Source organism: Triplophysa dalaica, chromosome 1 (genome assembly GCF_015846415.1).
Source record: "Triplophysa dalaica isolate WHDGS20190420 chromosome 1, ASM1584641v1, whole genome shotgun sequence".
NCBI classification, from domain to species: domain Eukaryota; kingdom Metazoa; phylum Chordata; class Actinopteri; order Cypriniformes; family Nemacheilidae; genus Triplophysa; species Triplophysa dalaica.
In genome coordinates, this window is record NC_079542.1 from 4,569,412 (window position 1) to 4,594,065 (window position 24,654).

Sequence of the window (24,654 nt, forward strand, 5' to 3'; positions counted from 1 at the left end):
GTAGACGCCTGGGAAAGCACGTAGCCGCTGCTTCGTTACGTTTCGAGAAACGCATGTGGTGGTGGGAGGGGCAGGAACACGAAAATCTGGTTGAGGATGGATTGCGTCATGGAAACAAAAAGTCCAGAACAAAACATTCAGCCGTAGATTGTAAACAGAAAAATACAAAGCGAAATCAAAGGTGCTTTTTGTGTAGTTTTTATATAAAAAAAACAACAACATACCTATTGGACTAATGCTTGTTGCAATGGTGTTGTACTGTTTGATTCAAGACAACCACATACTCTTAATTCTTGGTTAAATGTTTAATTGATCAGTCCTTGTTGACCAAGGACTATAGTTAACCATTTCATATTAAAAGAGACATTAACTTAAATTGTTTACAAATATATTTTAACTAAAATTCTCCATGTCATCTGTTAAATACACAATGATTTTTGAATTATAGCTTCACTTTCTTGGCTCAGATTAAATGTAAAATATTTTGGGAGCAGGCTGAAGTCTTACAATGTAGCCTAGTGAAATATTAAACAAATAAGTAAGTAGCAAGTCAATTAAAAAGACAGATTTAAAAAAAGACACGAAGAAAAGAATAGTCATTTGTGTCAACCCTTCAATATTAAACATAAATCATATATATGACCTATTTTGTAGCCTACTGTTTCTGACATTACGACCACAAGACTTGTAAAGGGTTAACAGAAAATGTGATTATCCCATCTTGTGATCCCATTTCCATCCATGAAAGAAACTATTTTAGTTTTTCAAAGTGGGTCATATGCACGCATACTCGGTACAGATCCTGCTGGAGAGGTCCTGGTGAGTATCGAGATAAAATATTAATATATTTGGGGATTTCAAACAGCACTTGAAACTGCGTTGAAAAGATACTGCGCTGAGGGCTTCATTACATTTCTTCAGTAAATGAGTCGATTGTGTACGTGTGTATTCTGTAATGTGTACACAGTTTTCACATCCACTGAAATTCCACATTCGCTTTTTGATTACTGTAGGTATTTCTTCTAAACAGAAAGGAATTTTGTCTAGGGGAATCTGATTATTAATGCATACAGAAAAGTTGGTAAACAATGCTTTGAGAATTTCCTGTTAAAAAATGTTTGCTTAAATGATTTAATGTTGTGTCTGTAACAAAGCAGTGGACTCAGTTGTTTCTCGTGTTTAAATGGCAAACATATTGTTTGTTTAATTGTAAGCATCTAATTAAGATTTGATGAATATTAGCTATAGTTTTATTTGATGTTATATTTGCATCTATAGTTTTAATTTATTTTGCAAATATACTGTAAAAAATCACTGACATTTTCGGGCAGCTGTGGCGGCAGAAACGTTCATTTAAAATAAAATAAAAATCCTGTAAATTTGAACTTTTTTGCTTTTGTACTGTAAATCTTTTTTTATGTAATTTGACAGTTTTGACTGTATTACCAAAAATATGAGAAAATTTGTAAATTGAAATCATAAAATTACACTTTTTGGTCAGTATACATGAAAAATCTGTAAATAAAAGAAATTAAAATTACTGTAAAATTACAGCCGATATATTTAGAAAAGAAACACAAAGACAACACCACAGAAACGACACGAAAGAGAAATAAATAACAACTCTAGGTTTTGCAAGTGATTATCTGAAGTATAGCTGTTGTTCTATTTTATATAGCTGACCTTAAATTTATTTATTTTGAGACCTGAAGCATCAGGTTCACTGTGCTCATCTAGTTTAGAAAAATGTGACATCTGTCATATTTTCAAAAAAAACATCGCTCTAAAGTGACATATTTCAGGTGGCTTGCTTTTCTGCTCTTAAAAGAGTGTTGCCACTGCATGTATATAGAAGAAATCTACCTCAAAAATATCCAGATAGCCATTGATGTACCATTTTAACTTTTCTTTAGCTTTTTAACAGATCAGTAATATATTGATCAAATCATGTGTCCTGAAGCCGTGGTGGTGAGTTGCTGACCATACTGAGGAGTGTGAGAGCAGCATCATGGACACGGGGTCTCTGGCACCTGGGGGTCCTGCTGTGGAGCTGGGTCTCCAGAGACTCTCCTTTGCCTACCAGAACCTCTCTGAGATTCCTTACGACACTATCCTTCAACAACAGGACACCCTAGAGGTTCTGGACCTCAGTTACAATTTGCTGGAGGAGTATCCTTTTTAAAAAAAAATTCAACATTGTAGGTGTTGACGTGTGTAGGACTGCTTAAGAGACATTGTTGTGGAAATAATTACATGTTTTAATCTCTAAGATTAGTTTAGGTTTCTTTTATTCCAGAGGTTAAATCACATGAGGAGATTGAATGAAAATTAATAAAAATAGTTTACAAGTATAGAGTAAAGAACATAGACACGGTCTTCTGCATTTCAAGTCCAAAGTTTTTGCCCTTAACTAGACTGTTAACGAAATCCGGCTCTTTTGGGGGGTCTGGAAAAGCTCAGCACACTCATCCTGGACTGCAACAACTATAATTCGCATGTCAAATTTCCCTATATGCCCAGCCTCACCACCTTATGGCTCAACAAGAACAAAATCAGCAACCTTCCCATTATTGTAGAGGAGATCTGCTACAAATTTCCAAATATCAGGTGAATGCCATTTTTGGGAAAATTAAGGCATCCATAGATCTCTTTTACCCAAGAAAGAGCGTCTATTCATGGAGAATGCATACTGTACATTAGTCTGTATATGCTGATTGTTTGTTAATTGCATACTTCATTAAAGATTTCTTGGCATGATGAACAATGAAGCAGCACCCAGTTATTTTAATGGAGGGAGTTTTACCCAGTATGTCGATTACAGGTAAGACAGAACCCATTAAGCATTTTGGTCTGTTTCAATGATAAATCATAGGCTACATTTGTATTGTTGCACTCCGAAATATATACTACCATCTAGTGGACATGTTTTGCTAAAGTTGACATTGAAATCTTGCTGAATAAGTGAACTGCAAGTGAATTAATATGGCACATATGGAAGCAAATAAGAGACATAATGTTTTGAAATTTAACGGTCTATGAATACTTGATTTTGAATTATTTTACTTTGGAAACCATGTATCTGAATTTATTTGTTTCGAATTTACCTCTATGAAATTTAAATATGAAAATTCTTGATTTCCAATTTGAAAACCTGAATTTAATGCTCACAAATTCAGATACAAAAAAAACAACTTAGAGAATTTCAGATAAAATACATTCAGATTGATCAAATTTGATTGCTCTTATTCAGATTTCAAATTTCAAGTTAATACTTTTCAAAGAAAACATATGTCTAATTCGACTGCTCAAATTCAGACCGAAAAATTCAAGTTAAATATTCACATGGTAACATCCAGGCTACCCAGGATAGGAAAAACAGTTGAGCCCAGAGCCCGTCTGCAATTGAACCGAACCATTGAACCGATACAATGAACCGAACCGACGTCGAAAAATAATAATAATAATAGTTCCAAAAAATAATTAGCAACAACATACTTTTGTTCTGTAGAGTCTGATTGTACATAAACAGCAAACTTACCGGAGCGCCTTCGTTTTCAATAGAAGTCATCTTCTTAACTGGTTTAATATCCGTGCCTTGACCTCTTCTTGGATCATGACAGACAGTCAGGTTGTCGTGCTCTGATAGGCCGCCCGACGTCGGTTCATTGGTTCGGTTCATTGTATCGGTTCAATGGTTCGGTTCAATTACAGACGGGCTCTGGGCTCAACTGTTTTTCCTATCCTGGGTAGCCTGGATGTTACCATGTGAATATTTAACTTGAATTTTTCGATCTGAATTTGAGCAGTCGAATTAGACATATGTTTTCTTTGAAAAGTATTAACTTGAAATTTGAGATCTGAATAAGAGCAATCAAATTTGATCAATCTGAATGTATTTTATCTGAAATACTGTAAGTTTTATTTTTGTATCTGAATTTGTGAGCATTAAATTCAGGTTTTTCAATTGGAAATCAAGAATTTTCATATTTAAATTTCATAGAGGTAAATTCGAAACAAATAAATTCAGATACATGGTTTCCAAAGTAAAATAATTCAAAATCAAGTATTCATAGACCGTTAAATTTCAAAACATTACGTCTCTTATTTGCTTCCATAGGCACACCAAACATCATAGTGTAGTTTAAATAATGCATCGTTTGAATATCTAGCCTAGGTCGATATACCCAATTCATTTTAATCACTAATTCAATGTGTTGATAACAGGGAGTATGTGATCAGTCAAATTCCCAGTCTTGAGGTGCTGGATGACACGGAGGTGCAGGAAAAAGAACGAGAGCTGGCTCGGAAAACCTATAGGATGCAGAGGATCAGAGAAGGCAGCAGAAAGAGGAAGGAGCTTCATCGCTAACAGCAAACCATTAATAATCTCATATCATTAACTCACCCCTGGCTGTGTGCTAAACACAACTCATATCAGACTTCACATGCTTCAAAGCCGGTTGACAGCAAATTTAGTTATGAACCAAAGCATGTTTGCACTGTGATTGAAAGCTACATCAAATAAATATTACATAAGACATTTTAAGTTTCTTTCAGAGCATGTAATTGCACTGTATGCAAAAATGCAATGATTGAATGAACACAATAAAATGTTGCCTTTTTTGTTCAATCTATTCTTATTTTTATATTAAAGTCGCATAAAGTTAATTGTCCAAACAACAGTTTACAGTCTGAACATTGTTTTCTTTGTATTAATTTCTTAAGGAAATGTGCCTCATAGAGGCTGTGTGGGGTTTTCTAAAACAGCACAAGAGAAAATCCTGGCAAATCCTGTAAAGCTCTAGTTAGTCTACAAAAATACACAATCCATGCGGGACTCTATTATGCACAGAGAATAATTTTATTGGGTTATCTGTCTAAAACAGTTTATATTTATATTTTTTCTGGTATAAAGAACATAAAAACAGGTTTGGTTCATATTTTATATTATAACATTCCTTGTATAAACTGTGTAAAGCTGGTGGTTGTTTTGAAGAAAATAAAGTAATATTCTTTTCATACAGTTCCTACATGACCGAATGTTTTATGCTGTTGCATGAGTTGTTTATCCTGTTGTTTGTCTGTTTATCAACCAATGACCACTTCTCACACATTTTCTCTATATCATCTGTCTAGCAGTTAGGGCTGTGTCTGGGCAAGTGCCAATCCATCTCACACCAGTTGACACCAATATAGTGTCTATTAAAACAATACATTTCCCATTGTAACCACTGAATCCATAAAATGTTCTTTAGTGTTTTGGGCAGGGTTCTGTTGTTTTTTCAGCAGGATTGTTTTGGCTGCTCTTCAGTTTGATAGTGTTAATGTCAGTTCATGCATATTTTAGAATGCATTTTTTGAGACAAACATGAGAGCGATTTTATCGACAGTTTTTGTATTTCTAGATAGAAATAAAAAAAACTCAAGCAGAACAGTAGCCTACCTCAATCAGAATAGGGCCCAGAGCTCAAATATTTTGTTTATGTAAAAAAAGGGCAATAATTCAAATATATTATTTGCATTTGTTGGCAGAGTCTGTATAAAAAGAAGTATCTTTCAAATTAAAAGACTGTGAAAGAAATGGGGTGATACTGTGCAGTTAATTCTAACATAATATCACACGAGCAAGAGACTGTTGTGGTGTTGTATACACAGCAACAGCACAGTTATAAGTGTGAAAAGGTTTTTACACAACATCTTAAATGGCAAAGTTTTCAAAAGTAAAAGATGAAAAACAAAGGCATGCCTCAAGCATGATTGTGTGTTGAACTAAATAAAAAAAGAAATTGTGTGTGCTGTGTGCTTGTATTACATGCTTTACGAGTTTGGTTTACAAATCTGTGTAATGATTTGTGTGTAACAACGTAAACATAGTTTAGTGTGTCCTCCTAAACTAAATTGCTTAAAAACAACCTAAATGTTGATTTAAAAAAAGTTTTCTTTAATAGTTACCACATAAAGCACATATATACAAGTGTGTGTGTGTGTTTGTGTGTAGGATGTCTCCACACAGTAAATATTACCTAACAATAATGCAGTGAAACCATTTGTAGTAAAGAAAATGAAGTACAGTTGAGAGTAAATGATTGAGAAAGACAAAAAGTTTTAAAGTCAGACTGAACATGTTTTAGACAAAGTTTGCCAAAAAACAATCTGCTGCTCACTGCAGAGCAAATGTGTGGACGACGTCCTGCGTCTCCTTTTGCTCTGAAAATATTGTGGACAAAATGGCGGACATGGCGGGCAACGGTTAGTACAGTTACTAAAAAACAGACACGAGTCCTTAAACGCACTTTATTAAATAACTAATACAGTGTATTAAATGCAATAAATAATTCACACACGACATTCAATCTCTTAAAATGACTGACTGTTTGTTGACATTTAGAGAGGCGGCATAGGGTACACGCAAAATGTTTGTCAGTTGTTGAGACGAAAAATGAGTCCTGACAAATTATGACCCTCCGTTCCCTACTAAAATAAGGGGAGGCGTAATCTGTCGGGTGTCAACATTCGGCACACCTGTAATTAACAGGTTAATATCAAAACATTTAATAATCAAATCCAAGTACAATTAAATAAAAGTTCAGTACCATCCCTAACTCATCAAAACATGCAGTCATAGCAACTGACACACATTACAAACGTTCTTATATGACGTCACAATGATATCTCGGCGTCCCATCTAAACTTTGCTGTTAAAACTAGTCCGTTTGCTGTTTACTGATCATTCTGCTTTTCTCACGATTACGGTTGTTCAGCTTTTGTGTTTACTTCAGCGTTATGGGTCAGATATTTGGTAAAAGCGTGAAAACTGACGGCGTTGTCGATCGGAGCGGCTTGTACGGCCAATGTACAGCTGCACCATCGGACATCGACCATCACTCACCTGTGCGTTTCGGAAAACTCCTAGAAATGCACAGACGGAGAGCAGGTATAAAATAATATAATCGCAAATGTTTAGGGTCAAATGATGCTTTTAAACGTTATGTGAAGTCTTGTCTATGTTTGCATTAGCCGTGACCCCACATTGAAAAGTTAAGGAGGATTATGACAACAAATCAATAGTTTATTAACGTAAACATACTGTAGATGTGTTATATTAATATGTATCTGAATCAAACGTTACCGTTTCAATGTATTCCAACTAATGATCTGTTATATAGTGTAAAAAACTTAGTTATTGTTAAAGAATGATAACAGGACACCTGTCGAGCATGCGTTTACTGCATAAATCACCTATGTTTGTAATCTGTTTGTTGTCATTTATGGTTAAGTTTAAGGTTTTAGTGTATATATAGATATATAACTAGTATTTATGATGCTTGCCAGATAGTCCCATTGTAACGTATTGATAAAAGTATGATGTTAAACGTGTGCTGATGAATTATGAACAGATCAATTTGTTGGGAATCTGAGAGAAATGTGTACTGTAGAAATCTCCTGTCACTTTAATCTCCTGATATCAATATAACTGATTTTTAATGTAAGTGTTCGTTATTTCATGAATTGTAATTGATCTTGTGTTTGATCTGGTTTCTCTCTACAGAAGGGATTTCAGCACTGGGTCTCACTCTCAGTGACATGGAGATCCTCAACACTCCAGTCATTGAGGGTCCAGATCTTGCTGATTCCGTTGACCGCTTGCTTTATGGGTTGGATTTAGACAGCGACACTGTTCAGAATCCAGTCAAAAGCAAGTCGGTCCGGGATGAAGAAATCCAGCCGGCTCAAGCTCATATCGAGGCGGCCGTGGAAGAGGACATCCAGCTAACTTCAGTCAGACTGTCTGAAGAGAAGCTGGAAGACTCGAAGACGCCCAGTGTGAACATGGAGGGTTAGTCTCAACAACAGAGCACAACATACACCTATACAATTATGGTCAACAGTAACCTTTACAAGTATATTTAAGATAAAATATTGTTAAAATAGGTTTGAATGAAGTATTACTAATGCTTGATGTTCTACGTCAACTTCATTTATCTTTCATTTATCCTTCATATATCTTTTCATACAGGCCTTTCTGATTCCCTTGACCGCTTTCTGGTTCGGTTGCATTTAGACAGCGATGTTGTTCAGAATCCCGTCCCAAGCAAGTCGGTCCGGGATGAAGAAATTCAGCCGGTTCAAGCTCATATCGAGGCGGCCGTGGAAGAGGACATCAAGCAATCTTTAGTCAGACTGTCTGAAGAGAAGCTGGAAGACTCGAAGACGCCCAGTGTGAAAATGGAGGGTTAGTCTCAACAACAGAACACAACATACACCTATACAATTATGGTCATTGGTAACCTTTACAAGTATATTTAAGGAAAAATATTGTTTTATGTCAACTTAATTTATCTTTAAATAGAGATCAACTCCTGCTTGTATGCTGTTGGTGAAATCCTGGCTGCAAGCACTCGTGCAGTCGTCTACGTGGGGACCCGTGTGCATGATGGCTTGGAGGTTTGATTTTTTTACTCGCCCTTACTACCTAGCAAATAGTTTTCAAAACATGCTGCTTTTATCTATTTAACATCTCACTTTTTCTTTTATAAACCTTCTCAATGTTTGTTTTGTCCAATTGATCATTTTTGTTTTTATTGATCAGGTGGCACTGAAATACGTGCACACATCCAGTCATCTGGATTATATCCGCATCGTAAGTTGTACCTTTTATTCTTCTTATGTTAGATGTTTTATCTTGCATGCACACAATTCCTATGTGTTCAGCTTTTTCTGAAACTGAGATGTAACTGAGAACTCTATGTAATGATCCTATTGTCTTTCGTCTAGCCGGGTCATCCTGATCCCCTTCCGCGTGAGGTGGCTCTTCAAATGCTTGCCTGTGATGATGGAAACATTCTTGAGATTGTCCAGCTCTTGGACTGGGTAGAATATTCGGACCACTACATCATGGTCCTTGAGCGCCGTTCTCCCTGCGAGGGTTTGAATAAGTTTGTCGCGAGCCGAGGCGGAAAGCTCGACGAGGAGTTGGCGAAACGCATCATATGGCAGGCATCCGTAGCTGCCAACATATGCTGTGAACAGGGAGTATTCCACCGTGATATCACACTGGAGAACCTCATTATAAATACAGACATGAACGATGTCAAACTGGTCAACTTCGGGTGTGGCGAGCTACTTAAAAAGTCGACCTACAATACATTCACAGGTAAGTCAGACACGTTTGTATAAATACTTTGTAGAAACAAGATCAGCATTCAGATTCAGTGCTAGGCTTGTTTTTAGTGGCAATGTAAACATTGAAATGACATGAAATCTGTTTTCCTCAGGCACAAGAGAATACGTTTGCCCTGAATTTTTTAAAACGGGCAAGTACCATGGAAAGCCGGCGACGGTGTACTCACTCGGGGTGTTGCTGTTCGCCTTGTTGTGCGGAAAATTCCCCAGCTCTAATGATCGGTTCTTCATCAATGAGAGGGCCTGGATCAAAGACTATTTGACAGAAAGTGAGCTCTTCTTGAATGATAGTGGTTTGACTTACAGAATTGAATAAGATGATGAATTGGAGTAGGCGTGAAGTTTAAAGTGACATTCAGATAAACTCACAGTTTAAGGTTATAATCGTCTCTTTCTGAACAGAATGCTGCCGTCTGGTTGAAGACTGTCTGCAGGAGGATCCAGAGAAACGTATTAATCTGGAAAGGATCTGTCAGAACGAGTGGTTTCAGGTACGAAGATGTTTATACAGTTGAAAACCAGCAAAAAAAGGGTTTTCGTATTAGTCACCGTTTAGTTTAAAGAGCATCAGCCACATACAGTAGAAAACTGACTACGTGTTCTCTGTAGAGGCTTCAGTTGTTGAAAATTTTAATTTAAATTTTCCTGGATATGTGTTTTATGTTGTTGGTTTATTCTAAAATCTGGAAATTGGCAAGTCGATTTGTGTCAAAATCATATATGATATCATTTATATTTATGCATTTAGCAGACGCTTTTATTCGATCGACTTACAATGCTTTATACTACACATTTTACATTGGTATTTGCAATCCCCTGGGATCGAACACAGAACCTTGCGTTGTTAACGCAATGCTCTTACCACTGAGCTACAGGAAAGCTTATATCACACCACAATACACAATTACTTGGACAATACACCATTTATATTACTGTTCATTTCAGGATGATTCTTCAGACGACCTCCAGTTTCCCTTCAACACTGGCATCCGTGATCAGCCCAGGGTACTCGGAATAGGTGAGTTTACTTCCATAATTCCAACATAACATAACAGATTTAGTCAGAGTCCTTGATTCTGATTGGCCAATAGCTGTGTTTCACTCACACAACGATTAAGTGCATCACTAACACACTCTTAGCAATGTAAACATTCTGTTTCTATAAATTGTTGCCAGCAACGATATTGAGGTTACACTTTTTTTAACAACAACTACATATTTGAAATTTTATACAGATATTGTTAGCTAGTTTAAGGTTAAAGTCCTAGTGAAATTAAAACTTACAATGCCTATTTTTTCATGAAAATTTGAGAGTTTATTGTAAATAGTTGATCAATGTTGGTCACTCTTATTAAAATTCATGTGCCCTCATAATCTTCAGTTAAAGTCCTGTAATGACAATCCATCTTAAATGACTTATGTTGGTTTGCTGTTGGGATGTCTGCTACATTTCTCTTTTAACAGAAATCAATGGCTGCCAGTATGAGATCGCCGGAAAGCTGGGTCAAGGAGGTTTTGGAACCGTCTTTAAAGCGACCCGTTTGCATGATATCTTAAAGGTTAGATTTTTGTCTCTTTTTTTTCAGCCTTGTGCTCATCTTACTGTCATTTCTTATTTTAAAACTTATTGCATCCAGTATCCACGACTTCAGTGCTTGATCCATTAAAACCTGACAAAACATCCTCTTTACTGTTGTAAATGTATTATAGTACAGTAACAAATCAATTTTTGTTTTGTTAATCAGGTGGCAGTGAAATTTGTCCGGAAGGGACCGCTCGTAAAAAATGATTATATCAGCATTGTAAGTAGCGTGAGTTACTATTCAATTGCAAACATCTTCATAGTTTTTTAAGTACACAAACCTAAGGTTGTTTGAGACTGAGCTAAATCCTGTCAGTCATCTTGTTGTGATAATAATTCTTTCTTCTAGCCGGGCTATCCTAGACCTTTTCCTCGAGAGGTCGGTCTTCACTTGCTTGCCTGTGAGGGAGAATATGTTCCTGTGATCGTCCAGCTTCTGGATTGGCAGGAAACTCCTGAGCACTTCATCATGGTCCTAGAGCGGCCTTCTCTGTGTATGGATGTGGGTGCTTTCGTGGAGCATCATGGAGGCACCGTCACCGAGAAAATAGCGCAGCGTATCTTGTGGCAAGCGGCCGAAGCCGCTGAAGTCTGCTGCAAACGGGGGGTTTTCCACAGGGACATAAAATTGGAAAACCTCCTGATCAACCCAGACACCCTGGAGGTCAAATTGATCGACTTCGGGTGCGGCGATCTTCTCAAAAGCTCGCCTTACAACAGCTATATGGGTATACTTTATCACCTTTCTTTATGAACAGGCGTTTACATAAATTCTGCCTCTGCTCACTTTTGAGACATCACATTATTTTTTGATGCTTTTCTTTAGGCACACGGAGCTATACTTGCCCTGAATGGCTCCAACTGTTCAAATATTATGGAAAGCCGGCGACTGTGTACTCGCTCGGAGTGCTGCTGTTCGTCCTGTTGTGCGGGAAATTCCCAGCTGTACGTGACAAGTTCGTGATCAATGAGTGTACCTGGAGCAAAGAAGGCTTGAGTCAAGGTGAGCTCTTCATCAGACCAACTGGAGTTTTGAATGATAAAAAACAGCAAGTGGTTCGATGAAAGAATTGAATAAGATGATGATTGAGAGCAGGTGTGAAGTTTAAAGTGACCTTCTGATCAACTCACAGTTTATGGTAGTAATCGTCTCTTCCATCTTTCCGAACAGGATGCTGCCGGTTCGTTATAGACTGTCTGCAGGAGGATCCAGAGAAACGAATAGATCTTGAAAGGGTCCGTTTTCACAAGTGGTTTCAGGTACAAAGATGTTTATACACATGACACCCAACTAAACAGGGTTTTGGTTTTTGTTGTTGGTTTATTCAAAAATCTGGAAGTTTGCAAGTCAGTATGTGTCAGTATCATATATTTAGAAAATACACCACTTATGTAACTGTTCATTTTAGGACCTAGACCCTGCCAACAGCCGCCAGACCTCCGTCCCCACTGGAAAACATGACGTCGTTCGGTTTCCACTTGATTCTGGATCTAACTTCAATGGCCATGCGGAAATTTTTATCCCCCACTGTTCGGACAATCAGTCACACACTTCAGACAGGCAGTCACACACTTCAGACAGGCAGTCACACACTTCAGACAGGCAGTCACACACTATAGACAGTCAGTTACACACTTTAGACAGTCAGTTACACATTTCAGAAAGTCAGTCACACACTTCAGACAGGCAGTCACACACTTCAGACAGTCAGTTACACACTTCCGACAATCAATTACACACTTCAGACAGTCAGTTACACACTTCAGACAGTCAGTTACACACTTCCGACAATCAATTACACACTTTAGACAGTCAGTTGCACACTTCAGACAGTCAGTTACACATTTCAGAAAGTCAGTTACACACTTCTGTCAATCAGTTACACACTTCAGACAGTCAGTTACACACTTCAGACAGTCAGTTACACACTTCAGACAGTCAGTTACACACTTCCGACAATCAATTACACACTTCAGACAGTCAGTTACACACTTCAGACAGTCAGTTACACACTTCCGACAATCAATTACACACTTTAGACAGTCAGTTGCACACTTCAGACAGTCAGTTACACATTTCAGAAAGTCAGTTACACACTTCTGTCAATCAGTTACACACTTCATACAGTCAGTTACACACTTCAGACAGTCAGTTACACACTTCAGACAGTCAGTTACACACTTCCGACAATCAATTACACACTTTAGACAGTCAGTTGCACACTTCAGACAGTCAGTTACACACTTCATGCAGTCAGTCTGAAGAGAAGCGGGAGGATGATGAGGAATCCAGCATGTTCGTTCTGGGTGAGTTTACTTCCATAATTCCAACATAACATAACTTCCAAAACAGATTTAGTCAGAGTCCTTGATTATGATTGGTCAACAGCTGTGTTTCATTCACACCATGATTAAGGGCATCACTAACACACTCTTAGCAATATAAACATTTTGTTTCAACATATTTACCAACAGATATTGTTGAATAGTTTTTGTTTAAGTGTTGCTAATGTTTGGTGTTTGATGTCTGCTGCATTTCTCTTTTAACAGTAATCAATGGCTGCCAGTATGAAATCGGCAGTAAGCTGGGTCAAGGAGGTTTTGGAACCGTCTATGAGGGGACACGTGTGCAGGATGGCTTAAAGGTTAGATTTTTTTCTCATTTTTTCTGTCTTGTGCTCATCTTTTTGATATCTCACCCTATCCTTTCCAAACCTTATTGTATCCAGTGACCACGACTTCAGTGCTTGATATAATGAGACCAAACATGCTCTTTGCTGTTGTAAATGTCTTATAGTACAGTTCTGTTCAGGATGAATGCTAACACAAATCCATTATTTGTTTTGTTCATCAGGTGGCAGTGAAATATGTCGAGAAGACCAAGAGAATAATCCAGAATTATATCTACATAGTAAGTAGCTTGTGTTATTATTCAGTTGGAAACATCTTCATAGTTTTTTTTAAGGACACAAACCTAAGTTTGTTTGAGACTGAGCTAAATCCTTGTTTGTCAATCGTCTAATCGTGATAAAATTCTCTTTATTCTAGCCGGGTTATCCTAGACCTTTCCCTCGAGAGGTCGGTCTTCACTTGCTCGCCAGAAAGGGAGATAATGTTCCTTTGATCGTCCAGCTTCTTGACTGGCAGGATTATCCGGAGCAGTATGTCATGGTCCTAGAGCTCCCTTCTCCCTGCGAGGATGTGGGTGCTTTCGTGGAGCACAATGGAGGCACCGTCACCGAGGTCATAGCGCGCACTATCTTTAGGCAAGCGGCCGAAGCCGCTCAAGTTTGCTGCGAACGGGGAGTTTTCCACAGGGACATAAAACAGCAAAACCTCCTGATCAACCCAAACACCCTGGAGGTCAAATTGATCGACTTTGGGTGCGGCGATCTTCTCAAAAGCTCGGCTTACTACCGCTATATGGGTATGTTTTATCACTTTACATAAATACTAAGATGATATTTTCAGATAGTGCCTCTGTTCACCTTTTTGCATGCTTTTCTTTAGGCACAAAGCAATACACTTGCCCTGAATATGCTGAAACGGGCTCGTACCATGGCAAGCCAGCAACAGTGTATTCGCTGGGTGTACTGCTGTTTGCTATTGTGTGTGGAGAATGTCCCAGCTGTCTGGACCTCAAACAGATTAACAATAAGAAATGGAGCAAAGACGGCTTGACTGCAGGTGAGATCAGCATCAGGGTTAACTGTAATTCAGAATTTTGGACAAATACAATCAAGCAGAGCAGGTGCAAAGCAACAGTCAAATATATTCAGAGTTTTTTCTTTTATGCACAGAATGCTGCGATTTCATTCAAGCCTGTCTTCAGAGGAATCCAGATAAGCGGATCCATCTGGGAGAGATTTTGGAGCACGCGTGGTTTTGAGGTACTGGGCTACGTGGCTTTGAGGTACTGTGCTAGGTTTCAGCTTTAAAGCATAAGTTCTAGCGTTAACGACAAAAAAACAACAATAAGACCTGACAAACACTGAAGGCATGAGGAGAGAATTTACCCTTATTTACCCTTAACTGGTGAAGTGTTCCTTAAAGTTCTGTTATGCGTTGCTACAACGTCACATTTCCACCTTAAAAAATGAAGGGACCGATTCAGCCCCCTTAAATCTAAAACGCATTGAACGATATAATGTTCTTTGAAGTGGAGAAAGTCATGGCGCCTATTTTCAGATATAAAATGAGACTAATTATACGCGATTATAAAAAAATATTCGTTTGATTAGTTTTAGCAGGTTTAAAGTTAAAGGTTTTGCGTATTTATCTAAAATAATAGTGTAGAAGGATTCAAGATATGGAAGGAAGGAGGCGGGAACCGGAAGACATTTAAATAAAGTTTTAATATAAATAATAACAGCCGGCGGCCCCTCACGGACGACCGCCGGCGAAATAACATAAACATAAATACAAATGTAAATACAAACGTAAAACATGTTCGGGCCCGGTCCTCTCTCTCCGACGGTCCGGTCGCTTGTTCCTTTTACATGCTCCCAATCTCCTACATGATTCGAGCCCGGTGTGCGCACAGCTGGCGCTCATTCACAATTACTCACCGGACTCGAACCGTGGTCTCGTCCGCCTACTTTACTACATACCCCCATCACCCCTCACAGGCCGGGGGGTACTCCCGCGACTTTGCAAGCTCCCTCCCCCTCCCTCGGGGGGGTGGGGTGGGGGGTATGCAGCAACGAGACGAGACAACGGAGACGGGAGCCCTCAGAGCGACCGGAAAGAGAGAGTGGAGAGAGGTAAAAAATATTATAGTCCGGTTCCCCGACATGCTGCCGCTCGGTCCTCAACCAGCCGGAGTACTCTCCTTTGGGGTGCCTTGCGGTGGCCCTGGGGCTTCGGTGGACGGCTCGACCGTCCGCCCCCTGGTGGCCGGCGGTGGCTCCTCCATTATCTGACATTTAATATATTATATGTCATATATTAGACATTTAAATACAATAGATATTTAATACAAATAATAACAGCCGGCGGCCCCTCGAACCACGGTCTCGCGCCGCCTACTCCACTACAATTACATATATTAGATTAGATTAGGACTATACAATATAGTATACTAGTACACTAGTACACTATAATATAGACTATACAATAGTGCAAGTGACTTGAGTGTGCATAAGTTACAGACATTAGCTATTAAAGTTACAGTGCAATAGATGAGTAGATGCAGTTATTGAAGTTACAGTGCAGTAGATAATTTAGTGCAGTTATTGAAGTTATAGTGCAACAGATGAGTAGATGCAGATATTGAAGTTATAGTGCAATAGATGAGTAGATGCAGTTATTGAAGTTACAGTGCAGTAGATGAGTAGATGCAGTTATTGAAGTTACAGTGCAGTAGATGAGTAGATGCAGTTATTGAAGTTACAGTGCAGTAGATGATTTAATGCAGTTATTGAAGTTATAGTGCAATAGATGAGTAGATGCAGTTATTGAAGTTACAGTGCAGTAGATGAGTTAGTGCAGTTATTGAAGTTACAGTGCAGTAGATGTGTTAATGCGGTTATTAAGGTTACAGTGCAGTAGATGAGTTAATGCAGTTATTGAAGTTATAGTGCATTAGATGAGTAGATGCAGTTAGTTATGCAATAGATGCAGTAATGCAATAGATGAGTTACAGTACAGTAGAGAAGTTGGTGCAGTTATTGAAGTTACAGTGCAGTAGATGAGGTAATGCAGTTATAAAAGTTACAGTGCAGTAGATGAGGTAATGCAGTTATGAGGGTAGTCCATTAGTGCAAATAAGCATTCAGTGTAATATTCCTGGTGTGCAAGTGAGCAGTATAGAGTGCAAATGATGCTATGTGTGTGTAAACAGTCCGGTAGAGCAGATAACAAGAAGTACTGGTGTGTACAGTTCAGTCATGCATGGCAGCCCTGTAGTGCAATGTAAACAATGTAATAGCAGCATTACAGTAGACAACTCTGAACTCACATTCTACTTATTAAACATTAAATGTCTGTAACTTTTACACACAAATATATTCAATAATGCTCCGGCGGCCTTAGTCACCAGTTGGAGTACGTCCTCGATAGAGGGCACAGTTATTGAGGGTCTGTTGTCTATTGTGAAATGTGAGGGACCTGACAAACCCACATTCAGTCATATCTTAAGCTAACAAACAAGTTTTATTTCAGGTCAGCGATATGGATCTATTAGGAAGTTCAAAGAAGTTAAATGGGTTAAACTAACTACAGTCTTGATTTTTGCATTCCAGTCATCAGATTAAATACAAATGATTATCTTTGCCTGAATGTAATGAACAGCAGCTACGCTAATTATTTTCTGTCTTTTTCTGTGTTTCTTTCTCGAGTTCCCATCCTGAGGAAACTAGGATTTGCTGATGCCTGGGCATAATCAGTGAGGGCCGGATCGCCCTGTGGAGGAAACGGGCCATCGCCCCTCTGGATCGTGGCAGTAGTTGACTAATTGCCTAGTAGAGGCCGAGGTGCTGCCTGCTGGGTTCATTACAGCAGGTTTCGTTATGTCAAGGATTCGGACAGAAGAAAAACCCAAACATAGGCAGCAGTGAAATCAACCAATAATTTCAATAGTATAAAACAACAAACAGGAATGTAACTAAAATATAAACATGAAACAAAAAACTTCCCACAATGGGGCAAAACAATAAAACAGAATAATTAGACTTTCTAATAAAATGACAAAGACAAGACTAAATAATAACGCAACATCCAAAAGACAGCAAGAACTCCAAGAAGGGACGAAATCCAACAAGGCAGGGTAAAGGGACACGAGCTTGAACGCAAGCAGAGCAAAACGAATCCGCACAGGACAGAAAACACAAGGGCATTAAATAGGGAGACTAACAAGGGGAAAATTAACACTAGGAAGTTGTGGGGAAAAAACACTAAAGGAAAGCTTAACGAGGATACGAGAGGGGCACGGCCAAAGACGAGACCAGAGAGAGCGCATTTTATGTCAGAATCAACAATAACATGTCTCTCCATACAAAACAGGAGGTTCTGTCATGATCCTCCCACTAGACCAAGAAGGACATGACATTATGAGGCAGAATAATGACAGATCCCCCCTCAATGAACGCCCCCTGGCATTCACCAAGGGGGCAGACTAACGTGACAAGACAGACTGGGTAACAGACAACATCCAACAAAACATGGTAAATAACAATAACTTCAGACAAGAATAAACTACAAATGGGTTGGGGTGGAATAATAAAATAACAAACATGGAAGGGGGATTCGGAGTCCAAATGAGTTGGGGATAGGTGGGGTAGTCTCAGTCCGGGGGTGGGGGACTTTGACAGGTGATTTGACAGAGAAAGGCTTGGCTGCCGGATGGAATGCCGGCTGGTCCACAGGCTGAACTGCCAGCTGAATCAACAGCTGGACTGCCTGCTGTGTCACCGGCTGGATGGCAGGCTGAATCGCTGGCTGGACTGCCGGCTTTGCCGAAGCCTGGGTATAAGAGCAAAGGCCCAATCGCCCTGCGGAGGAAATGGGCCGTCGCCCATCTGGATCGTGGCAGAAGTTGACTGCCACCAATCGCCCAACTCCCGCATAGTAGAGGCCGAGGTGCTGCCTGCTGGGTTCATTTGGGTGGATTCGTTATGTCAAGGATTCGTACTGGAGAAAAACTCAAATTTAGGCAGCAGTGCAATCAACCAATAACTTTAATAGTATGGGGAGTAGTGATGTGTGGATGGCGGTTTAATCCGTGGGCGCTGCGGATGATCCGCGGGTCGGGTGGGTCGGGTAATAAAAAATACATTCAGATTATTTGCGGGTGGGTAGAGGGTGGATGATATCATATACAATATTAACAACATTTCTATAAAAATGCGAATGTGTTTTAAATGAATTTTTCATCAGGCGCTAATTTGCAGTAATTTAAAGAAATGCACGCGTGGCGACGGTCTATTTCTTCAAGCAGAAATGGAGGCAAAACAGATCCGAGAGAAATTTAAAAAGGGAGATTTAAAAACAGAAAATAGGTAGAAAAGAAAAGTACCGTGTGGGAGCGTTTTAGCGAAGTGGTTTTAACAAGGACGAATCAAGTACTGGGTATGCAATATACAACGACTGTGAGGCATTGTATGTATATGAAAGCCATAAGACTGGTACCTTTTCTATGGTACATCATGTGTGTGCTAAATTGAAATATTAGATTTTAGTATTTACAGACAAAGACAGTGCTAGAAAATTTACTGAGTAATTTAAATGACGATCGGGTCCGGGTCGGGTGCGGATATCTATATCAGAGAAAATTACGTCCGGGCGGGTGGATAATTTGTTTGAAGCAGCGGATGCGGGTGACATTTTATCTTATCCGCAGATCTCTAATGGGGAGTAAACAGGAATGTAACTAATATATAAACATTAACTCACATTAACCACTTCGCCATTTTAAAAAAAAGTTGCCAGTCCAAGCCAGCGTTTTTAATCATTTTCACCCAACTTTAACTCTTTCACCGCCATTGACGAGTTATCTCGTCATTTAAAAAAACGCTTCCCCCCCAAAAACGAGTTATTACGGCAATCAGTGTTTGTACTGTTGTACAGCAGGTGGCGCTATTACACACCACCGGGAAAAAGTACAGAATCCCAGAACCTAGAACCTATATGTTTTAGCGGGTTTTAATGATTGTTCTGGGTGTAATCTGGGCGGAATCTTTGACAAAAAACGTTAATTATCTCAGCTGTTTAATCAAAGTGATGCATTTTTGAAGAAACCTACCCACATCTACGGAGTGATAAAAAACGAACAAATGAAGATAGAAGAATACGGTTTCTTTTGTTTAAAAGCTGAGACTGTTCTTTCATTTGACATACTGTTTGTCCATATATTCACAAAAATTCACAAATCCGCACAGGACAGGAAACAGAAGGGCATTAAATAGGGAGACTAACAAGGGGTAAATTAACACTAGGCAGGTTTGGGGAATGAAACACTAATGGAAAGCTAAATGAGGATCTTTAGGGGCGGGGCCAAAGACGAGACCAAAGATGAACCAACAATAACGTGTCTCTCTCCACACAAAAAATTAGGCTCTGTCAAGATCCTGCCACTAGATTAAAAAAGATGACATGACATGATGAGGCAGAATCATGACTCTTAGTTGTTGTTTATCTTTATAATGTAAACGTTGTTTAAAGCTGGGATTTTTTTTATCTCCAATTACTATTACAATAATAAAAAAGCTATTTAAATCATCAAACCTCTGCTACGCAAGGTTTGTCGGACTGGTTCGTTTGTCGGACAAAATGTCTTTCAGTCACGGGGCACATAATTTCAACCAATTTTGATTGGCCAGATCGCCTGTCAGTCAAACTGCTTGCGAAGGGTAAATAATAATTGCAAATAATAGAATGTAACTGTATTTTCTGACATCACCTCAAGTTTTGTTTAGTTACTCATAAACAGGCTTTTCTTTAAAGCTGTCGATTTAAGTAAGTTGTGCAAACTTTTTCTAAAGTTAAATTTAGCAGCTGCTAAAGGTAGAACAGCACTTCTACATATAAGAGGTTCTCAACCTTTTTGACTTCCCATTGAATTCAACATTATTCAAGGCCCCTACTCACAAATCCTCAAAATTTCTAATGACCAATATTTTAAAATGAGACAATGAAATACATAAAAAAGAAATATCTAGTTATAAAGTTTTTCCAGTTAATGTTAAGCTAGTAATCAAGTGGTTCTCAAACGTTTTCATTGAAAGGTCCCCCTTTGTGTAGGGTGCATCGCTTTGTGACCCCCCAAATAAAGACATATACTGTAATCTTTAAATTTGAATTAAACCAAAAATATATTTAGTTACACAAACACTGGAACATCTATTATTTTGGTAGGTCTTATTTTTCTGATGTTTGATTTCATAAAATGTATGATAAGTTTCTATAATTCATAAAATGACACAAAATCTGTGGTCTCCCTGGATCCATCTTGGGGCCCCTAGTTTGAGAACCACTGGTACAGTATATACCACTGCTGTGTGTAGCATCTGCTCAATTTAACTATTTTCTCAGTTTCCCCATTTCTCTCCGCTTTAAGTCTCCCCAACTGGAAACTGCCAAAGGTTAAATGTGGAAGTATTGCATGCATAGAGCCCATATTTCCTGTACATTTTTCGCATTCAATTCCACTAACATTAAATTCACACATTCTTATTAAAAACTTTTTATTAAAGGAGTCATATGGCGCGAATATGTGTTTTTCTGTGTCTTTGGTGTGTTATAAGTTGCCCATGCATGTATTAGACACGTAAAATTTCTAAAATTCAAGTGTCGGAACAAAAGATGCATTCTATTTAAAAGCAAATAAATGCTCACCCAGACCTGCCTGAAACGCCTCGTGTAATCCTGGCAAATGTACCTCACTTCTTAACATGACTTGACTAAGACCGCCCAATTCTAAACGCAAGTAAATTGGGCGTTCTTGTAAATCTCATTATAGCTCATAGCAGCCATGTCGTGGAGACGCTGTGTGTCTCTTTGCGAAAAGAAGACTCTTTGTTTGCCCTGCCAAAAGATGAGACAACTAAAAACGAATGTTTACATTTAATTTACAACACTGTTCCAGAAAAGTACAATTCGAATGTTCAAGTTTGTGCAGCGCATTTTGTTGCTTCACGAACCTGGGAGAGATCAACACCGGCTATGCGCGAAAGCTTTTGTTAAAAAGTGGGGCCATTCAAACCATTACAACTTAGCTGGCGCTTCAAATTCGTAGCCTGTAAGTATATTTTCATTGTAAAAGATTTTGTTATGGACAGTTTTCTATAGTTTTTAACTATTTAATAGAGTATATTGGTTTAGTTTAAACAAGTATGCTTGTCAATCCCTTATGAAAATTATAACTATGATTTTACTAGGCCTACAATAAAGAAACAAAAAACATGTTTTTCTTACTTTTGTTTTTTCAAGCAGTTGTAGTTAAGTTCTTGTGCTTGTGCTATGTCCAAGAATAAAACCTTTAATTTGTGAGAAAATATTTTATAAGCAACTCTCATTGCATGAATTTACTTACTTATTTGCGGATGGGCAAAACTCATCTGCGAACGCACATCTTTTGGTGCATATTGCGCCATATTTTCTTAAACAATTGTAGCAAGAAATAAGTGTAAGAGTGTCTTAGTTTGTGATTTGTATTATTGGATTTGCACTAAAGGATTCAAGAAGGTGTAACTATTGTGTTGTGTTTGCAGGAGAGAGAAAAACTTAAAATTTGCTGATACACATATGAGTTTGTGCACCAATAATGTGACTGTTAAGTTACATTTTAAAAATGTAAAAAAGTTGTCAAAACAGCATATTTCATGACTTTTAAAAATGGGCTAGCTAAAAAACAGTTTGCATCATAAACTCCTTTACAAAATGTCATTATGTAGTGTGTATTTGGGAGAGAATTAAGAGAGAATATTACTGTCAGATACTGTTCCCTTGTGCTCAAAGAGATAGAAAGCACCCAAGTGTCAAATACAATTACACAATGTTGATTGTTTTCTCACAATATAATTTTTATTGATTTTAGCCTGCTATCCTGAAATTTATCCAAGGAAAAACATCTAGAGAGCTGTGACGGTTATTGTCAGAGTGTTCTCACTGAGGTAATTTTTCAAATATAATCATATCGTTCTAGGTATACAATTCATATACATGACGCATTATATTCAATCCAGAATTAAAGTCAAATCTAGGGAGCTGAGTTCAAAAACCTTTTCAGACTCGGCCTGGAGTGCCATTCGCTTTCCTTTGCAAACTTGTACACACTCCCAAAGCGATCAGGGAATGAAGCCATTAGGTTGACGTTCGCTGTATCCTCTGAGCTAACAAACACACCAACAAAATCGAACATCACTAAATTAAAGTGTATATTGGGTAGATGCTAACTGCAAAATGCATAAATGTATGATGTCCGCTAAATCTCAGCCAGCTCTTGTACGGTCAACAATGCGAGTCTAATAATCCAAACACTACGTCATGGATTGGCAACCAGAAAGGAGAAGCGCTGCAGGCTATCCAGTTCAAGCTACGTTCACAAATATGAAAAAACTGAGTCAACTTTTGCACTCAAGGCATGAACACAAAGGCTTATAGCAATGTTCAGCCGTAGTGTTGTCATTTTGCTAGAATTGTGGCAAATTTACAGTGACTATTTAGACCTGTTTCTATACCTTTCATCATTCCAAAAGAAGGTGTGCAAGTGTCTGCTCCACAGTTGGTCTCTTTCCTGGATCTTTATCTACACAAGATCTAGTGTGTATTTTCCTTGCAGAAGGTTGTACTCACAGGCGGCATATTTGCCGAAAGGATGATGCCCGCTGGAGAGAATGAAAGTGACCAATTAGTCAGATACAGTGACCCATACCCGAAATTTGACCTCTGCTTTTAACCCATCCAGAGAGTAGTGAACACACGCACAGCAAGTGGTGAACACACGTACACCCAGAGCAGTGGGCAGCTATCACTACAGTGCCCGGGGAGCAAGTAGGGGAAAGGTGCCTTGCTCAAGAGCACCTCAGTCGTTACCCACCGGCCCTGAGAATTGAACCGGCAACCTTCTGGTCACGAGTCCGACTCTCTAACCATTAGGGCACGACTGCCCCAAATGTTCGTTCCTACAATTTACACATTCATAAATACTATATCTACATACTGTACCTACATTAACAATGTTTTGCTAATAGCAGACAGCAGTAAGTGAATGACCATGACAGAAAGACAGTAACGTTCTGTATTTTACCGGTGAGCAGCTGAAGAAGTTTAACCAGAAGAATTTTTTTCTATGGACTATATATATATATATATATATACTGTAGTAAATAGTATTTACCAAAGTAAGGCTCAAAACTAGGGATGCACAATAAAATATCAGCCATATTGGTATTGGCCGATAAATGGTCTGGTAATTTTTAATGTTATCGTATTGGCGAAAATAAATGGGTGCCAAATCAGTGGTGTTCATTGAATATTTCAATGTTCATTGAATATTTGAGCAGAAATCCTTAAGCAATTAAATGCAACTTCTTTGTATCTTTCAAACACTTCAAACAGACGTTTAGAAGTAAAGGGTCCTCTTTAATATGTATGTTTATATTGCTATACAACTCCTGTGAACAAATAACTGCAAATGTGTTTCAATGTTATTTCATTATGGTTGTTTTTTATCAAGATTCGTGTTGATTATTCAGACAAAAAATGTATGAAAGAAAACGTGTATATGAGAGAAAACATAAGCAAGATGTGTTCAGTGGATCAGCAATGAACTAGCTGTGACCTTTACCACACATCCATAAGCCTGCGCAATAACGCACAGAGAGCTGAATCATTACCGTAATGTCTATATTTGTCTATATCACAAAATAATTTGTTTCTTGTTACATTTGGAAAAGTGCGGTTTCGTACTGGCTTTGCGCATGCGCAGTAGCTGGAGGGCTCTGGAAAGTGTTCTACTAAAGCGATTTAAAGGAAAAATAATTAACGATACAGTTTGTGTTGTTGTTTGCAATCCTAGCTAGCGATTTTATAAATATCTGTCTTTGATTTTTATGACTAAAATATCTACCCAATGTTTGCAATAATGGCTGTATTGGGACGTACTAGGTTTGGATATGATGAATCTAAACGAGAACTTCTTTTGAGTTGAATCTAAATTTGTTGCTACTTCCATATTGCTAAATTACAAGTATATTTAAACAACACCTTAAAAACTTATTTCTTCTTTTTTCTTCTTCTTTCAGTCGTTTTGTTGCTTCTGTTTTTTACGTGCTATCGTCTAAAATTGTTTGTATTTTATCATGCACATGAATAAAATATGAAATAAATAGCTGCCCGGTGGAGTTGTGCAAAAATGGGGAGACTTCGTTTAGAGTCATTACGGTAATAAA

At 38.4% G+C, this 24,654-nt stretch overlaps 2 protein-coding genes across 5 annotated transcripts; both read left to right on the forward strand.

The window, feature by feature from the left end:
* Positions 1 to 28: 28 nt before the first annotated feature.
* On the forward strand, positions 29 to 5,023 carry LOC130419287 (uncharacterized). Of its 3 annotated transcripts, none has more exons than XM_056745910.1 (5): positions 29 to 181; positions 1,961 to 2,169; positions 2,425 to 2,607; positions 2,744 to 2,821; positions 4,225 to 5,023. In XM_056745910.1, exons 2-5 carry the CDS (start codon positions 2,009 to 2,011, stop codon positions 4,367 to 4,369), a joined length of 567 nt encoding a protein of 188 aa, XP_056601888.1. In that variant the 5' UTR covers positions 29 to 181; positions 1,961 to 2,008; the 3' UTR covers positions 4,370 to 5,023. The 3 variants fall into 3 exon arrangements, with proteins under 3 accessions (XP_056601888.1, XP_056601878.1, XP_056601869.1); XM_056745900.1 differs by lacking the exon at positions 29 to 181 and adding an exon at positions 212 to 819; XM_056745891.1 differs by lacking the exon at positions 29 to 181 and adding an exon at positions 213 to 819 and having other exon boundaries at positions 1,914 to 2,169.
* A 1,385-nt stretch (positions 5,024 to 6,408) lies between these two features.
* Positions 6,409 to 21,628, forward strand: LOC130424627 (uncharacterized). 2 transcript variants are annotated; one of them, XM_056750447.1, is made up of 20 exons: positions 6,409 to 6,934; positions 7,550 to 7,837; positions 8,018 to 8,233; positions 8,351 to 8,445; positions 8,591 to 8,641; positions 8,776 to 9,154; positions 9,276 to 9,452; positions 9,586 to 9,674; positions 10,129 to 10,201; positions 10,648 to 10,742; positions 10,929 to 10,994; positions 11,115 to 11,493; positions 11,592 to 11,768; positions 11,937 to 12,025; positions 12,175 to 13,072; positions 13,316 to 13,410; positions 13,620 to 13,676; positions 13,814 to 14,192; positions 14,276 to 14,452; positions 14,566 to 21,628. In XM_056750447.1, exons 1-20 carry the CDS (start codon positions 6,784 to 6,786, stop codon positions 14,652 to 14,654), a joined length of 4,020 nt encoding a protein of 1,339 aa, XP_056606425.1. In that variant the 5' UTR covers positions 6,409 to 6,783; the 3' UTR covers positions 14,655 to 21,628. The 2 variants fall into 2 exon arrangements, with proteins under 2 accessions (XP_056606425.1, XP_056606433.1); XM_056750455.1 differs by having other exon boundaries at positions 10,929 to 10,985.
* The last annotated feature ends 3,026 nt before the right edge of the window (positions 21,629 to 24,654 follow it).

Excerpts from the sequence above, each read along its gene's own strand:
- LOC130419287 (XM_056745910.1), top strand. The coding sequence starts at position 2,009 with ATGGACACGGGGTCTCTGGCACCTGGGGGTCCTGCTGTGGAGCTGGGT. Across the intron at positions 2,170-2,424 it reads AGTTACAATTTGCTGGAGGA|AAATCCGGCTCTTTTGGGGG; the intron begins GTATCCTTTTTA and ends AGACTGTTAACG. Across the intron at positions 2,822-4,224 it reads ACCCAGTATGTCGATTACAG|GGAGTATGTGATCAGTCAAA; the intron begins GTAAGACAGAAC and ends TGTTGATAACAG.
- LOC130424627 (XM_056750447.1), top strand. The coding sequence starts at position 6,784 with ATGGGTCAGATATTTGGTAAAAGCGTGAAAACTGACGGCGTTGTCGAT. Across the intron at positions 10,202-10,647 it reads GCCCAGGGTACTCGGAATAG|AAATCAATGGCTGCCAGTAT; the intron begins GTGAGTTTACTT and ends CTCTTTTAACAG. Across the intron at positions 10,995-11,114 it reads ATATCAGCATTGTAAGTAGC|CCGGGCTATCCTAGACCTTT; the intron begins GTGAGTTACTAT and ends TCTTTCTTCTAG.